The sequence below is a fragment of the Anthonomus grandis genome, chromosome 17 (assembly GCF_022605725.1).
Source record: "Anthonomus grandis grandis chromosome 17, icAntGran1.3, whole genome shotgun sequence".
NCBI lineage: Eukaryota > Metazoa > Arthropoda > Insecta > Coleoptera > Curculionidae > Anthonomus > Anthonomus grandis.
The window spans coordinates 8,127,303-8,146,556 of NC_065562.1; the positions used below are offsets into that span (position 1 = coordinate 8,127,303).

Genomic DNA, 19,254 nt, shown 5'->3' on the forward strand with positions numbered 1-19,254 from the left:
TAAAATATCAACTCTGATAAAAAATATAATAAAAAATCAGAAATAAAACTCTAATAAACAAACTTAACAACATATCATTTTTTAAATAAAAGGCTCAAATAAACCGCCTTCTTTCGCCAAACAAAAACTGAACCTATCGTAAAAGCTATTTCGCACCTCCAAAAGAGTTTCAGGTAAAATGGAATTGGCACCTTCGACAATTTTATTTCACAACTCCTCTAAATTTGTTGGCCTACTAAATTCATGCTTGTAAATAGTCTGCTTAAGGTAACCCCACAGATAAAAGTCATTTGGAGACAAATCTGGAGATCTAGGAGGCTATTTAATATCGCCAGCCCCACTAATAAGGCGGTTAGGAAAAGTATTTGTTAAAAATTCTTTTACCCTAGCCGCATTATGAGCAGGACAGCCATCTTGCTGAAAATTAACCGATCCCAGGTCTACATCAGGTAGGATTTGAATGGCAGGAAGAACTTGGTTTTGCAGTAACTCAAGGTACTTTTGGGCGTTTAAAGTGCCATCAATAAAAAATGGCCCTATAACATTGTCGCCCAAAATACCTGCCCAAACATTCAATTTCTGAGGATACTGGGTACGAAACTGAAAACTGTGCTCGTTTTCCTAAGACCAATAACGAACAATGAAAGGATTGTGTTTGCCATGTAATGGAAAAGAAGATTCATCAGAAAATAACATATTTTTTAAAAAATATTCGTTTTCGTTTGCCTTTTCCATCATGGTTTCACAAAATTCCATTCTTCGCCACTGGTCTTTAGGAAATATTTCCTGAGTTTTTGAATACTTGAAACATTTGTACCCATATTTTTTTCAGATACGAGCAACGATAATTGCTCATTCCCAGTTCCTCTCCAACACTTCTAGTGGACCGTTTCGAATCAAGTTCTAGGGTACTGCAAACCATTTCTTCCCGCCGTTCTATATCCTGGACCACTTCAACAGGTGGTTCTTGACGTTTTGTGTGGCATTTTTTACAATATTGAAGACAAAAAGATGTCTCAAAATTTGTAACCACATTTAAAACCGTTTTTGCACAAGGAATCAGTCTATTCTCAAATGTCACTGAAAAAAAATCTCTACATTGTACTGCCGGATTGCCTCCATAAAACCATTTATTTAGTTGAACTCTTTCGAAAGGGGTATAAACAGCCATAGTGAAAAAAAACACGAAAATAACGCTCAAAAATTATTAATGCAACGAGCAGTAATACAGCAAAGTGAGGTCTGCTGACTCCCGGTTCAAAAAATAAAAACGAAAAATTCCGCCGCATGCAAGCCGCAACCAAGCGGTGTTGCCATTATTTTGGGTAATACGTAGCTCACGATAACACGATCTGTATACGACTATCAAATTTCTTTCTTGGTGCCGAAAAATCCATGATGTAAATTCATAGGCAAAGCCATAGGTTAAAGAGAGAAGGCAATATATTACACGTCTAGGAGAGATGTAAACTTGTGATTTATTATTGCAAGTTTATACATTGATTATCGCAAAAAATACTTCAGTTGGCCAGGCGTGTATAGATATCACACTGAAACTAACCACACCTTGGTGCTTGATTACAAGCACGCTCACCAATTAAAAAATGTATTCCCTCTTTTATTTATATATTCCCTAATTTATATATAGATGCGATGTTAGATATAACGAAGAATGCTGCAGTAGAATCATGTCTGTATTTAGTGAATGAAGCAGTTACAATAACAATTTTGGCCTAATTTCCGGTTTCACAAAAGCTTAAATATAAATACTTAATAACATTTTTCAATGAACAAACCTATAACCCTTCTTGCCTTAATATTTAAGTTAATCTTAGTCAACCATATTCCTGTATACAGGAGATAAGGTAACTAATAAACTCCATCATGATGCAGGCCTCGTTTACTTAGTTTAGAAGTGTCCTTTCACAACCCCATACAACAATGTTAGTTATTTTACGAGAAATAAAGAAAAAATAGTTTATTTTCTTTAACAAAATTAACCCTCGCATATTCGGTCTAGGAGTTTGGCGAACTTATCGTCATCAAAATGTTGTCTTTATAAGTCTTTTTCCTGCCCTATATGTTGTTAATATTGTCTAGTTGGTCACGTTTTCTATATGTATTTTGTTACTCATGCTTAATCATCTTGCTGGCAACTTTAATAAACAACCTTGATAAGTGAGTACTATTTTTCTCTTTTTAATTCCTCATCTTGAATTAGCACTGATCATAGCACTGATTTAAGCTAAGATCTTTATTTTAATAAACATTGCTCGTAGTAGGTATACAGAAAACCTCTAAATAAATGCTTACATTGCCTTTTTTTTTCTTGTTTTCATTTGCGAGCTTGTAAAAATACTAGTCAGCTAGACAAAATATCATTTATTTATTTTTTGTTAGAAAGAAATATACAATATTAAGAAACATTAAATTTTCTGCAAATGTTCAATACGCAATAGAAAGTTACGATGTCTGGCCTTAACCTCGTCAGAAATCACCGCCTTTCCTCCCTCGATACTTTCTACCTCCTTAAAATAAATGCTTTACTTTATCTGTAATATACGGGAAATAAAATTATATCTGGAAGTAACAAATACCTACTGCAATATACTTTATTACATTTTTCCTTGCATTAATGTAGGATATTTTCAATTTAATATTTTTCAAGAACTAGCGAGGATTATTAAAGAGGAATTTATTGGAATCTAAATTGGCACTCGGAATTCATTTGCCAGATATTCTTTGTGAATTTCATTTAGGATAATGAACTTTTATTAACTCTCATAATCAAAGATGAAAAGGGCTTCGGTGAAGTTCAAAAGAAAATTTATAAAGCCATGGAATTTTCATTTAGAGAATAAGTAAATATTTCATTGGGGAATGATTTTTTAAAAAGACACTTTACTTTCAGTACACAGAATATCTTTTTAGGTATTCAAAAAAAGTGTGTTTTTTAGTACTCAATCATAGGAATTTAACTAAAATTTCTTTTAATGACATATATGCTTGTGAAGTAAATAAGAATAATAATATAAATAATAATTTAGATATCGTGATCAGGGACCAGGTGGTCCCGACGAGCTACTAGAAGCATATTCTAAAACACAATCTACAAAATGTCGGTTATATAACAAAGAGGAAAAATCTATCTATCTACCACCTACTCTCAGTCTGCAATAAGCTTGCTCCAACTTCATAACATGGGTAAAGCACTACATCAAGCAGTGACTCAAAACGTGGACCTCCTAACAATAAGTCCATACAAGTACGAACCCCAACCTATTCCTAAAAACACCCATACGAAAACTTACTGGGATATTAAAATCATTACAGACCGAACCATGCAGCACAGTAAGATACAAAAACTTGCCACGTCATAGATTTCTTAGTACCTTCCCAAGTAACAATTTGCAGTCACCTAAGTTGAGATTACTCTTATTTTCACTAGTTACAATGTTGTTTTTAGTGCAAAATTTAGTCGGTTTAAGGACATTTATTTTCGACGTACTGCACCTGTATCGCAACTGTTGTAAAACTCTGCAACTGCTGTTTTTACGTCTTTTTTTACTATAGATGATAGCAGTAGTAATTTACACTTAAAACAATGACGTGCAGACGTGTACAATTTTTCGAATCAAAAACCCAGTAAGAACAACGTTTCCTCATTGTTAGCGAATGGGTATTACATTGCCTGATCCTCTGTGTTGAGCATTTTTCGCTTTAGACGGAGCTTTTTGACATGTTTTGAAGAGTTTTAGGAAAAAGATGAAAAACAAAGGTAAAGAGAATAAGAGGAAGAAAAAATATTCAATTCAACATAACCTACTTAACCTATATTTTTATTTTTATAATTCATTTTTTGCTTGAAATAATTGGGATTTATTATTTTCGTTTTGCTTTAAAAAATGAAGAGATATAAAGACTTTAAATATTCTGCAACTTACTACAGACGCAAAAAAAGACTTGCAATGGAAGCAAAAATGCCTACAACTAGCTTACCTGAAGTTGATATGGATTAGGTAGAACCAATTGAAGTGGCGGAAGATAGCAGTGAAAAGGATTGTATTAAATTTTACATGTGGACTACTTTAAAATGTTCTTCCATTCTCTCGGAGTTTATATTTTTCGAAAACCTTATGAATTTTTTTGTTTATTAAAGTTTATAAAAAAACGTGCCACATAAGGTACTTGAGGGGAATAAGGCCTAGCTAAGAAAAAAATTGAATAAAGTGAAAGACTGTAATGTTAATATTTAGTTTAATACACCAAAGTGCTTATAAGGTTATATTAATTTTAACAAACTTAAAAAAATAATCTCTAAAAAAACTAGAAAATAAAAAATAAATATTAAGAAAAAAAAACGCAAATCGGCCTGATTATCCGATGGAGGTTTAATAAAGCCTATACATAAAAATGGCACAACTCGTTAATTGGGCGAAGTTTAGCAGCCATCGGGATACTCAAAATCATCCATGTCATTGACTGTTAAGCCAACACATTCCTCATGGTACCATTTAAGACATTTGCTGCACTGCCTCATATCGGCCTGCCTGTCTTCCTCACATCCATGGCAATACCATTCGGTACTTAACTTTTCCCTGGAGCTTTCAATATTCAATTTGGCACGACTTTTGTTTTCCTTGGTAAAAAGATCTCTAGTGACTGGAGTTCCTTTGTAGTTTAGAGCTTTTTTTCGATTTTTTTTAGGGTTTTCATTAGTTTTTACTGGTGTGGGCAAAAGCTCATTAAAAGAAGTGACTTTTGTTGTTCGTCTCTTTAATTCAGCAAGAGGGATATGGTCATCAGTCGAATCCGAGTCAGAAGAGTAAACATTGGAATAGGAAAATTTGCCACACTTGTTGGATGCCATTCCAGACGGACCACGTTGAGGAGATTCAGGTGGACGCCTATTTTCTTTGTTGGTATCAGCCGGTGCCAGTACGTCTGAGAGAATTGAAGGAGCAAATGCTGTTTCTGGAATTGTCTCGGGGTTTAATGGAAACAGACCAGTAGCCTTAAAACCGTTTATAATGTTACTATGTGTCATGCATTTAGACCAAAAATTTGAAAGTATGATGTTAAAACGTGATTTGGTCAGCTTTTTGTTAGGATTCTGATCCAAGAATAATAATACCTCATTATCCCAATGATGCTCAAATGAACGATATACAGATTTGTCGAGGGGTTGAAGCTCATGTGTTGTATTCGATGGCAAACAGTAGAGATCTATATCAAGTGACTCTCCAACATCAACAATTGACAAATCAAGATGACAAGCTGCACCATCAAAAACTAAGAGGCACCTTCCTGGACTTTTGTATCGGGCTAAGTGCTTGAGGAATTCTTTAAAAAGTTCGTTAGTCATGTAGCCTTTACTTGATTTTTCCACTAGAGTTCCTGGTGGCAAATTATCATATAATTCTGGCTTTAGACTCTTTCCTTTAAAAATAATCATAGGAGGTATTGGTATTCCAAGGGCATTGACACATCCTGCAATTGTCACACTCTCTGAATGTTCTGACGATCGAGAGTGAACACATTTTACCCCTTTCTTAGCTAAAATGGTTGGCTGGTGGTGAATAGTCAAGCGGCATCCTTTTTCATCTATATTATAAAGTCTTTCAGGGTGATTAATTAGGGTTAATTGGGGTAATTGTGGACGATATTTAATGTTTTGACTTGCTAAACGATTTTTGGGGACATAACGCATTATTTTATATATGTAAATTAGCAGTCAGATAGCTCATAGTATCTTCTTTGATAATTACTAGTGGTTTTCTGTAATTACAGGTCACATTAAGAAAAAAAATATATATTTAACATGCTTGTCCGTTTACATTTACCCCTACTCTTTAGGGGTAATTGTAAACAAGCATCTCTTGACACATTTACTCTACCAGAAAAAAACCTGGGACAAATATAAACGAACTATAAGTCGCTGTGTACCAAAATATTTTTTGATATAAGACGTGTTTACATTTACCCCAAAATAATGTGACCTTAAAGGTTTTAAGGTATAAAAAAAATAGTTTTGCTCATAAACAGGAACTATTGCTGGAAAGTTGTATAGTATTCTCTCTCCCTTCATTTGAATTTGATCGAAAAGCACACCAATGATTTGATTCAAGGTTATATAACTGACATCAGTTTCAACAATGTAGAAAAGCATTTTTGATGCATGCCAGGATTTAAGACCAGTCACTTTGATTTCCGTTAATTTTTCATCCACAGCTTCAATTAAACACACATATTTAAGAAGAGTAGTCTTTCTTTTTCCACCTTTGAACTGCACGAGAATAAATTTCCCTGTGGACAAGTCTGAACTCTCGACTGTTTTAAGCTCTATATCTTGTTTTTCCGATTCTGCCCAATCTATTTCATCATCAGTATCACCTAGACTTATTTCTCCATCAGAACTTTCCGAATCTGCAACTGGTTCACTTCTCATTTTTTTCAATTTCGGCTTTAACTTTTTGTTGTCCGTTTTCTGATTAGCCTTTTTTTCCTTTATTTTTCTTCTTCTCTTCTGCTTCTCTTAGTCTTTCCAAGACTTGGTTGGTTGTTAGTACCTCTCCATATCTTTGTTGCTTTAATCTCGGTATGACTTGTTTTTTCTCTTCAATAATATCTTCACGGCGGCCGAGTGGCAAGAAAATGTTGGTAATTTCTGTCGATTTACTGATAGACGATGACGTCGATGGTTGTGGACTATGGGTAGATGCCACTAATAATTTTTGGTAGTCAGTTGACGATGTAGAAGGCTGCTGTCGGCTTTCAGCTGACGACACTGAATGATGTTGACTACAACATGATGAAGTTGAAGGCATTTGATCGTCGACCGTGGGTAGAAGTGGGTTTGGTTCAGAAATTGCAACAACAGTTGATTTAGAGGATACTGGTTGGATAATAATAGCATCGGATGTTACAGATTTCGGAGCTCTGAGGGCAGCTTCGTATTTGGCCAAGTCTTCTGGTGTAAATTCATTTTGTGGGAATTTGTTTCAATCAACTGGGTATACGCCAGTATTTTTAAATCCAGATATAATATTCCACCAATTTGCAGAAACCATAGACTCTTGCCAAGTAATTCGGTGAATTTTTCCTTAGTTAGCCGTCCACACCCTCGTCCCATTCGTCCTTAACAAACTTCACCAATTGTTTATTCCAGTTCACCTTTAAGGGTCCGAAGACACACTTGTCCAAAGGCTGAAGCTTATTCGTAAGATGGCTTGGAAACTTTATCAAAATAATATTGTTGTGCATTGCCAGGCGCTATTGGAAGTCCAACGAGCCTGAACTCCAACTCCCTTGAATTGATATCCGGCACAGGGCCTTTCCTTTCTCTCCAATTGCCCTAATACGATAGGGATCATTATTAAAACCTGACTCGTCAGCATTAAAAATAAAACTTCTTTTATCATCTAAATTATTTTCATCAATGATTCTTTTCAGGTCATCAAAAAAATGGTAGACGATCTTAGGTTTTCTAGCATCCTTCCGCAGTTTTTGCAAATGTTCCGGTTTCTTAAGAGGCAGTTGTCTGTCTCTTAAGAAACCGGAATCTGTATGTCTTCTCATGAATGAGTAGTACCAGTCTTCTCCCGGTACTCCATTTTTAAATGGTGTTCTTCAACCTTTTGCATTAACATACTCTCCAACCAGTTGTCTAAGTTCTGCTTTGTCACATGGTAGACCCATCGCAGTACGTGCCAATAAACATTTCACTATTTCATTTTCGATATCTGAGGATAAAACTTGGGAACGTCCACCCTTTGTCACATTTAATGGAGTCTTTCTTCCTCCTATCCTTTGGTAAATAACTGATCTGGGAACACCATAGAACGTTTCTGCTTGACAATACGTTTTATTTTTATTTTGGACATCTGCAAAGGCATTCGCAACATCTTCAGTTGTATAAGAAGGTGCTTCTTTTTTCGTACGAGTACGTAAGTACGAGGCAACTTTACTCTGCAACAAGACAAAGAAATTACTCATTTTACATAAATTATCGGCGAGACACTAATTTTATCATGTTTACAATTACCCCAAAAGAGTGTATACATTTCCCTCAAGAACAAATTTATTAGGGGGAAATGTAAACACTGAATTATTTTAGTGATTATAAAATTTGTCGACAGACATTTAGGCGTAAAATAGACACAATAGTATAACTAACAATGTCCAAATGAAATATCTAACTTACCTCGATGATTTGCATTCGAAAACTTCAGTGCCGAAATTCAACATAAAACCACCAAACACATCAAATTGGATCAGCCAACTAATGCAAGAAGAGCACAAACAGGAGTAAAATTTCGAGGAAAACCGAGTTCGCCCAACGTCGGCACGACTCGAATAGTGAGCTTCGCGCCAAATTTAAAATCTAAATGTTGTTGTGTTTCTTATTTTAGATGTGTCTACAATTACCCCAATTGACCCTATATCAAGATCATCATACATTTTCCCTATTTTTGAAAAATGATCATCAACTATAAATTTATTAAGTTTTTGAGCCCTAGCTGGATTCATAAACTGTGCTTTTCTTTTAGAAATTATAGGATTTCTCTTCATAAAAGCCTTTAGCCAGTCTTTACCAGCAAGTTTTGAAGTTGTATTAAATTGATGAGCAATTTTATTATCTTCGCAGAATCTGAATATCAATCGACGAAGGATCCGTGGAGTCACAGATAGACCTATTTCACTAAATCTTTTAACGAGATCAGCTTCTTGTTCTTCTTTTAAAATAGATTTACGACCTAGTCTTTTTATTAGGATTCCATTCTGAACATGATGGTTCTTCTGGGAATATTAAACATGGCCGCAGCCCCATATGTACTCAGAGTACCGCGTTGAACAGATTGAACTGCTGATATTAAATCCTCCTCGCACCAAGCTGCCCTTTTAGGAGGCATGATGTTAAAAATCACTGAAAATAAAACGAGAATAGTTTAGAAGTTTAATAATATGTTAATAAAAACATTAATTTGTCATGAGGATAATAAGGCCTACATGGGGGGTAATAAGGCCTTAGCTTATTTTTATACGCCTTATTACCCATCCATGACGAAATATTATGTAAATTTATTTAAATTATGTCGGCTAAATTTAATCTAGTAAGCTATTGAAAACACAAAATATAAAGTCTAACCAAAATATCTGCAGTTATAAATTAAAAATACAACTATAAATACTAAAAATACTTACGTTTTTGATCGTTGTATCCTTATAATATCACACGCGGCGACCCGTCGACACAAGTTCTTGGAACTTACTGACGCCTGAAAGCGAGGAACGCGGGTAGTCCGTTCGAATGTCGTTTCTAAATGGACCAATAGGAGATGCGGACCCAACGCAATCGATTTGCGATTAATTTAAAGCGGTTTTTTTGAATATAGGCCTTATTACCCGACAGGCCTTATTACCTGCAGGTTACCTTACGCGCGACAAACTGCAAACAATATTTGAAATATTATAATTTTAGGTTAGGCCTATCCGTTCTTCCTGTTGCTTGAGGCCAACCAGAGACAACGACAGCGGGTTTCTTATGTAACCAATAAAAAATTACTTATTTTTTTTTCGAAATCCGCTATAAATTCAGGGCGCGCGCGTTATTAAGGGCTAAAATAACATATTTTCACAGTAACCTATGTTCCGTTCATAAATTAAGTGCTTGTAAATCTTTCAAAATATCAATTTTACCCGTATAATTCGCTATATTAAACTACATACAAAACAAATATTAATAAGGACTGTTCAGAAGATAGATTAAAAAGCTTATATTTTTGGAGTAGCTGCTTGATCTATTAGTTTATTATTAAAAAAGTATCCAATGTCCATTTGTCCAAAAATTAGTAACTTCAAAAACGTTGCAAAAGCGTTTAGAAAGTTAACGGGTAGTCACTGCGTAACGTTAAGACAACCAAAAAAATCTCTTTCAAATTGGTGTAAAACGGGGTTGTCTTACGGTTAGGACAACGTAACAATGCAACGTTGTGTTGCAATTTGCAACGTTGTCGCGTCGAAAAATTGCTAATTGGATGACAATATTAACAGAGCATACATAGAAAAGCTCACTAAATATCAGGAACTGTGTTACAATATAGAGGATCAGAGGCGTTTACAAAAAGTTATCGTTTTACCAATTGTTATCAGTGCAAATGAGTTAATGCATAAAAAATCAGTTGAGTGTATCCATGATTCTAATATAAATCGCAGTGTTTTGACGTGGATGCAAAAGGCGGTAATAGTAGGAACCGCTAATATTGTTCGACGCAAGATTTCCACATCCAGACCAGAACCTTGGAAATGGTTTATGAAGTACATACATACCCTTGCACCTTCTTTGTAACTGGTGAGAAAAAAATCATGTAAGCTTCATGTTACCAGTTTATTGTAGGTAACTTGCTGCCAAAATGTGAAAACACCCAAAAACCACAATATTGACCAATGACCTGCTTACCTACCACCTAAAAACTATATGCAACAGGATCTATACTTACCTGAAAGAAAATGATATACGTACTTTTGAAGAAACAGGTTGTAGGCCTAAGACTACGATATGTAAAGAGCAAGCGGTAATAGAGTGAATAGTGTTGAACAATAAAAACTAAACATATAAATATTGACATGTTCTTTACAGTTGGCTTCTACGGAAATTGGAAATCTAGAGTATCGATGGCATGGTGACTGATTTCTTCAAATAATCAATAAAAAACTTAACAGTCTTCTTGCAAATAAGATTCCAGGCTCAGGCCTAAAATTTGATATAGGCAAAATCGACCTAAAGAGGATAATTTTTTAGAGAGACAGTTTCGGTACATTATAGTTCTGTTTTGCACTAAATCTCTTGATATACCTTAATCAACGAGATATAATTTTAACATAAAAACCAATGACAACTCAAAAATTATCAGTCATCTCCTTTATATGAATCACAAACTGCTAAATAATCAATGGCAAGAGGCCCATATAAATGACTTGGCTACCTATAGACAAATAGAGTCGAGCACAAAGCTACCAAGCAGAAATTCAATTCACGATTGACTGAATTACTGAAAATAGAATTGAACCCAGAGCGACTAACGAGAGCAATTAAGAACCATACAATGTTTACTATATAGTAAACGAAAATCTACCGATAGAATAATGCAGAAAAAGCAATAATCACTCAAGAAGAGACAATACAATATATTATCTCTGCTTGCTAATGCTTAGCAAACTGCTTAAAATACATAATTTTACACAAGAAAACGAGACTCCTCCACTGGTAGAAAATTATGACGTCAAAATATATCGGAACAAAACACTGCTAACAGAACTGACTTGTGAAACATAATAAACTGGACATTACAATAATTTACCAGAAGACAAAATAGACTGCCTAGTAGATATATAAAGATCTAATAATAATAATTTAGACATAAAAGCTACAGAAGTAGTAAATACATACTTACACCTGTGTCGCGAAATAAAAAAGATGTGGGATATAGAAAACGTTCAGGTTGTGTCGCTTATTCAGTGCTATGTGAATATACCTAAAAGCTTAAAGAAATATGGTTGAAGACAAATTATGCGGACATGCTTCTGACACAGTTATCAGATAATCCAAAGACATGTCATCCGAGACAACCTGGAAAGCAATAAACATCAGTTCCTCGGAGTATTTGAAAGCATATATACATATCTATATATATATCATATCTAACACGGTTCTATGGGCGAACTCGCGGGCCATAAGAAAAATCTCCAAGAAACTGTAATGTAGCACTCAGAGCATTTTGTTATTGGCAATTTTTGCAGTTGAATCCATGGCAAACCACTACTCCCTTGTTAAGAGCGGTCTCTCCTTCAAAACTTTATTCCGAAAGTGCATTTCGTCTCTTTGACGTTTGACTTCTTTTACAAATTAAGGCAGATAAAAAATCGGATCGTGTTTTCAACGTAATCTCAATTCCCTTTCTAAATTGCTTTTGGTTGGTAATGTTAGTAATATGCAAAGCTGGCATATGAAAGACTATTGCCCTATACATACCATTTTTCAAAGTCGCAATATGTTGTGGAATGCACAAGGTGGCACCCCTAATAATGACAGACATTGTCGCAAAGGAATCTGTTTGTTGAAATTATGGAGCTATTTTCTTTACAAACATTTGTGCCAAAAAGCTGTTAGAATGCTCAATTTCTAAAAATTTGGTCAACAACTAGTGCAATGACCACATCTAGAGCAATATAGAGCTGCAAAAACGAGCTCATACTGCTTGGGAAAAAAACATTAAAAAACAAGATTACCCTAACATAATTGGTGTGGAATCGCCGAATGCAGACTATGCATGGAGGAAAACGAGACTGCAGACCACGTCCTATACAGATGTCCAGCACTAGAGAATCAGGCATCTTCGGCAATGCCTTATCTAACACGGAAGACATTAAGAATGCTTCTCCCGATCAAATTATCGAACTTTCTTTCTTCTCCAGAATCTCTTTTTGCATCTTTAAGGAATGAGACTCAGAAGATAATGCTACAGTAAATACTAGGCTGCACATTAGTCATTTAATACATTAATATACTCGTAAAATAGTGTAGGTGGCGAAAGATAGACCAGATAATTTATAAGATGTCACCAATTTAATAGAAGGACGTGTCACAGAAAAGTAATGAAACTTATTTTGTATTTATCGAAGTTTTTTTTTTGTTGAAGATTAATGTGATATGGCTCAATGTAATTTTCCTGTGTAGCTACACACGGATGGATATGTTTTTCTCACAGTTGGTAGTAATATTAGAAGTTTAAAAATCATTTGTGCTAGCGAAAAAGTGAGCCCAATATAAATAATGGTTTCCACATGCCTGTTTGAACTTTCCAAACGTCATCTTTATCACAAAATAAGCCTAACACAAGATTTAATTGCATAACGCTACTTCAAATTCCGCTATTCCATTTTGTGTACCGCACCAACAAAATACAACTTTACTAATAGCATCCGAAAAATTACGTAGTTACGTAACATAACTGTGTGCCTAGATTTTATTGTATAACAAATAAAATCTAGGCATAGAAATTTAAAGCTAAAGAAATAAATCTCAATAATCCTTTACATTAATGGACTTCTAAAAGTGAATCTTACTAAAATCTACAAGAGCAGTTATAGTAGTATTTAATGTAAAGCTATCAGTCTACCAACTCATTAGGAAGCATTTAGTGACGAGTCATCAATTTTACTATAGGGAAGTCGTTAACACACATCGTAGAGACCTCGCTAGAGAGTATAATGATCTTATGTACTGAGCCACACTGGCAATCTGTTTCCAGTTAACCAAATATTATATGAGGAATTAAGAATTAATTAAGAATTACGATTTCCTCAAAGACCGATGTTTTCAATCTCTTCGCCCTTAATGGTATCAAAAGCCTTGGACAAATCGAAATACAAACCTGCAACCTTTTATCATGTATTAACACTTTTTAAGACAGTTTACTATGTTATAAATAGCTTATTTGACTGATCTCTTGACAATTAAAACATATTGTTGATGTAGTAATTTTTTTTTTATTTTTTTAATTGACAGTTTAGACTAAAAAATGCTTTTTAAAAACCTAAGGCATGCTAGAAAAGATACTGGATAACTACTTTTAAATTTCTTTTAATTTGACCATCATTTATGTCAATCAATCAATCACATGCTTCATTATCAAAACATTACAAAATTTTGTAGACAAAGCTAATAAAAAAAAACATATAAGAACAAAACAAAACAAAACACACAAAATAAAAAAATTAAAAATAAATATACAAACAAAATAAATACATGCAAAACTGTACAAAAACAATGTACCTGGTCAATATACGCCATGATGTATAAAATGTCAATAAAAATAAACACAATAGTCAATAACAGTAAATCAATTAAATACAGAATGAAAGTGCAATTTATTTACTAAAAAAAAAACTAATATATTCTCTATTTTAAGATATAAAAAGAGCCAGTGTGTGTGTGATACCCAAAAAGTTATCCTAGAAAAAATCCTCCACTGCGTACAAGGCTTTTTCCAGAAAGTGCGCCTTCAAAGCATTATGGAATCGAGGTGTCAATTATTTAGATTAATACTAAGTATTATCTTCACAAATCAGTTTTATTTTTTAAGCATTACTTTACTATAAAATGATTTAGTTAAGATACAAACAAGATATTTACTTATAAACTTTGCAATATTATATAACTACGTAGCTTAATTTTTTTAATAAGACTATCATTTCAATCTTTCAGTTTTTGAACAATTGCTCTCAAATACAAAATATCTTTTAGACAGTTAGTTGATAAAAAACTCTTAGTTTAAGAAATTTACTATTGTTACTTCAATTATTTGGATACAAAATAGAAGTTCATCATTATTTTCAGATTTTTAAGAAGTTTTGATAATCCTTGTTGGTTTACGATTGGAGGCATGCACGCCTACTACTGCCTCACTCCTGCATTCCAGATAGGAAAGCGATTGTTATACATAATTTTGCTTCTATCGTTGTACCTGGTCTTTTTAAAGATATAGCTCCTAATTGGCTCCTCAGTCTCATCCTCATCCACTTTGGATAGAAATGTTCAAGTTTTTTGTGCGATTATAGTCCGATCTGTAGTAAGGATAAGTTTGTTATGGTGCTTGATAAAAATATATTTTTTATGTGTGAATGTTGTGATTTTTAACTTTTATAAGGCTATTGATAAAATTATTCACACTATATTGCGATAAAATCAAATAACATTTCGATTTACTACTAACGTCCAATATAATGGATACTAAGTATGCTCAATAAAAGGCTCATTGCTACCCCAGGGATCTAAGTTTTTTCTTTGTTTTTTTTTCTCACGTTCATATAATACATATCTAACGATAAAGAGTAATATTGTCCCAACATATAAAATTGTAGAAAAATTTGTATACAAACGTTCACCCTTGATTTATTTTGCGCCGGACTTTCCGCATTTGTATGCAGTCTGCAATGCTAAAGTTTTCGATTGTCTAGTTCTCAAACAGATTTCTTGGCTTTGTAAAAGTATTTCACTGTATTGATCTATTTACTTCCAAGTTTATTTTACTTACTTCTAACAGAGGTTTTAAAATAATGATGGGAGACCTGTTGGACTAACTGAATTCAATAATTAAAAATGAATAGGTATTACTTGGACACAATTGTGGTGATCTCTCTGGCTTTTTTTAGTTTTAATATTTTAATAAAAATAAAATGTATTCCAAACTGGCTGCAAACGGTGACATTCATCTTGCTGCGTAAAAAATTGGATTAATTTGTAAATTAACATTTGTTTTTAGTGAATTTGAAGGCTACATCTTATTAAGACTAACATCTTTAAAAAAATAAGTTCGCTGATTCGCCAATTCCAGATAATACAAAAAAATGCATCTTGTAATGAACACCGCACGCGACATGATTTGGGATCAATCGGACACTATCCTCACTCGCCTCTCGATATCCTCTAAAATCAATTTCATTGAAACTAGTTAATACGGGAGAGGTGGTGAAATGGCTCTCGTTCTCTTTCTAACTTAAGACTTAAGATTTGTTATTTCAAATTAATACATTGATTCTCGTATTAAGGAATCAAGTTGACGAGACCTGTTTATAGTTTTAAAATATTATTATTTATTTAATTAGAGACGCCATGCGTCAAAGACACACAGGCGATGGCAGAGAGATGAACGACTCCAGATCCCGTTTAGGACTAGGACTGTCATCTACTCTGGATAGACAATCAGGACTAGATAGACATTCGCAGCAGCACTCGCAACAACAGGCTCAGCAGCCGGATTCCAATGGACTAGATCTATACTATAATAGGTATAAAATTAGAAGTTGCCTCTCAATGTTATCTTTTAAACAAATTACTTTTACATTGCAGTCGACCTCCGGATACCAGCTGGGGCTATCAGCCGCCCCCTCCTGTAATTACAGAGCAGCCTAAGTCTTCGCAACCCCATTTCCCCCAGTATGATAGGAGTGGTTATCCCAATACTCTTGAAAGTCTTGCTGAGAAAGTTCATTCCTTTGGGATGGGAAGAAGAATGTCTGCAGGAGGGCAACCACCACCTTCTAGGTAAAAAAAATTATAATTTAAATATGTTATTTTAACGAAAATGTTTCTAGAATGTCTTCACAACAAAATCCTTCCTCCCACTATTACGTTCAGCATGCAGGAACCGGTAGTAGGCGCATTATGCCTAGGTCAGGATCAGATCAGCATTTACCACACACGGAATATACGGACTATACCAGTATTACTCAAGCAGGAAGGCATAGTTTGCTAAGATCTAGTCTTAAATCAGGGTCTACACTTAGCAGGTAATTAGTCCATTAGTTAATAAAGATTGTAATTGTATTACAACGTTTTATTAACAAATCGATTCCTGGATATTTCCAGAAGGGTTAATAAAAGTCGCCCTTCCAATTGCTTCAAAAACTAAAAGTCTCTTTCTTAAATTAATGTTTAATGGATTAAAATAATTCAGAATGATTTGCCTGTCTTCAAAATCTGTTCTGCAACAAAAGGTTATGAAATAAAGCAGCAACAAACCTAGTGCTGCGATGTTAGAGTTGAGATTGTATGGTTGTGCAAAAAATGTCAATAAAAACTTAGAAAGTTGAAGCAGTAAATTTTATCTGATCTGAAAGTTTAATCTTTTTTATCAGTCCGTCGGGCCACTTAGAAGTAGCACAGCTAGAAGACTACGTCCCTATGCGTATCATGATTCGTTTGGTTAAGGAGATAGCATGGAAAGCTCTTTGCTGAATTTTGGAGTCCTTTATCCAAATTTTAAACCAAAGAAACTGGAGTTTAAAGCCAATAGATTCTAGGTAGCATCCAAGATTTTCTTTAGGAGTGATATGGATGAAGCTTTCTGGGTGTACGGATGGCTTTTCTTTTATTCAGGAAGAGTAACGTGTGTTTTCATCAACTTCCGAAGTGCCTTTACTGATATACTCAATAAAAGATCGATATATTGAAGAGAATTTTGCTCCAATAATGAAAGTTATCTTAAGTTACCGATTCCAGATTTTTAGCTTCAACTGATCGATAATATTTTCTAAAATATTTCATGCAAATGTTGTAAATGATAGAGAAATAAGAAGAGTGCTCACTAGTTCTTACTAAATTTTTCCGTTACGTTTAAGATACGTTCTGGAATAATATTTCTTAATAAGAAATAATTTGCATATGGGCCTTTAGTCTAAAAATGTAATTATTTTTTTGTGTTTTTTTGTTTGGTGTTATAACTTTCGTAAATGATTCTATAAATAGATATTCCACATCAAAGTCTACTGAAATGCTATCTAGGTTGGATTTAACGCCCTTTTAGTTGTTCAACGAAGGGAAATTTCAAAGTTAGGTACTAACAAAAAAAATGAAGGACTGTAATGACCTTGGCAAATTGGGAATTGTGTGCTGTAATTTTTCAATTCTCTTACCGCGTTTGCTTCTCTATATCTCAGGTATACTTGCCGTCAACTAGTATCTATTTTCTTTGATCTTAGGTTTTCAGAATCTGGACGAAATAACATTTTTTAGGAAAATTATATAAACATAATATACTTGATATGTAAACATTCACACCTAGGCTCCCGATTAAATAATAGGTACATATAAACATTTAAAACAATTTTTATAGTCCCCAACCTCTTTTTAGAATTTATAAAACAGAGATAAAAAATCTACGTTCGATAGGTCCTATCCCAAGTTTTCTTTGATTTATCTCTCTCACACTCAACGTTTTTCTTATAAATTATGCTAGCCTATACAGTGCCCTAGTATTTTACGATTTATTCCTCATTTTGATAATGCTGTAACTTCTTCATTTTATAATTATGAAAATTTTCATTCCATTTAATTTTTGCTTGTACTATAAAAATGTATTAGAAAGATTTTTTTTTTTAATTATTTACCACAATCGTATTTTTTTTCCATCACAGTTTTCTCAAACGGAATAAAAATATTAAATTGTTAATAGATTGCGTAATTTCAGAAATACTCCAATCTACGAGAAACAAATTGATGAACAAATTCACATTAATTAATTTGAATTTCAAGGAAGGATGTTTTCGGTTGTTATTTATTTTATATATTTATTCGTTTATATCGTTCTTCTTCTTCTTCTTCTTCCTCGTTATCATGGATTCGTGTCGTAATTCGACAGCCGCTCAAGCCCGTGCCTCTATGAATGGTGTGTCTCTTCCCCGACACGTCTGGAATTGTCCATGCCTCTCATGGGAACTTTAAAGGGAATAGGAATGGAAATGTTCTTTTTCAATCATGAGAACAAATTCTCATGCGTCAAGCTGGTAACATGCTATCAGCTTTAAGCCATCAACTAAAGTGCTTTATGTGGGTTTAGTTCACAGTTTTATGTTGTTCTTTGATAAGTGCTCAATAATTCTTTGAGTGGTCTTGGTATTGGGTCTACCCAGTATACGTTCAATATTTACAGGGCCATTGAAGTTTTTTATTGCCATATCGTATCTTAGTTTACAATTTATTACATCCATTTCATAATCAAATATTAAGTGGTTAAGGGTTGCTTTACCTTAAGCTTAAGGTATGCTTTTTTTTACTCCTATTTTGTTTAAATGAATTGGTGTCATACAGTAGTTAGTCTGCATTCTAGTCATTGTTGTTATCATGTCCCTACTCTGATATTCAATGTCACTAAACCATAGTTGTTTTCGAGGCTTCTGCTCCATTTGTGTATATGGACTGTTTACTTTTTCTTGTCTCCACTTCTTGAATTCCTCTTCCTGGGAAAAAATATATATCTCTGCTTTTCCATCTTGGGTAAATTTTCTTGAGTCCATTAGCTTTGGTTGGATTACTCGTGCTAGATTTCTTCCGGATTGGGCCAGTTTATCTGCCTTTTCGTTGCCCCTAATTTCCGTATGACTTGGTACTCATAGTAGCTTGATGTCTGTGTATTTGCTCTTGAGAATTTCTTGTCTTGTTGATAAGGTTATGTAGTCAGTGTCCTTATTTATTCCAGTTCTTGTTATGGCTTGAATTCCTCTAAGAGAATCTGTGACTATTATTAGTTTTCTACGTTGATGGGCTAAGCTTATGACTGCTTCCCGGATTGCTATGGTTTCTGCAGTACATATATGGGTGTAGTCACTTAATCTTCTCTGTATTTTCAGAGGCGGATTATTGTGCTATGCAGAGTATCAGTTATGGAGTCATCACTTATTGGTGGACTTGGGACT

General features: G+C 34.0%; 1 protein-coding gene across 1 annotated transcript in view; it reads left to right on the plus strand.

Moving 5' to 3' along the window:
• The window catches only part of LOC126746611 (rho GTPase-activating protein 100F), a 358,577-nt gene that overhangs the window by 292,249 nt on the left and 47,074 nt on the right, over positions 1 to 19,254 (plus strand). Inside the window, 3 exon segments of the mRNA XM_050454928.1 lie at positions 15,667 to 15,849; positions 15,911 to 16,105; positions 16,156 to 16,350. Of these exon segments, the coding sequence (XP_050310885.1) occupies positions 15,667 to 15,849; positions 15,911 to 16,105; positions 16,156 to 16,350 (573 nt within the window).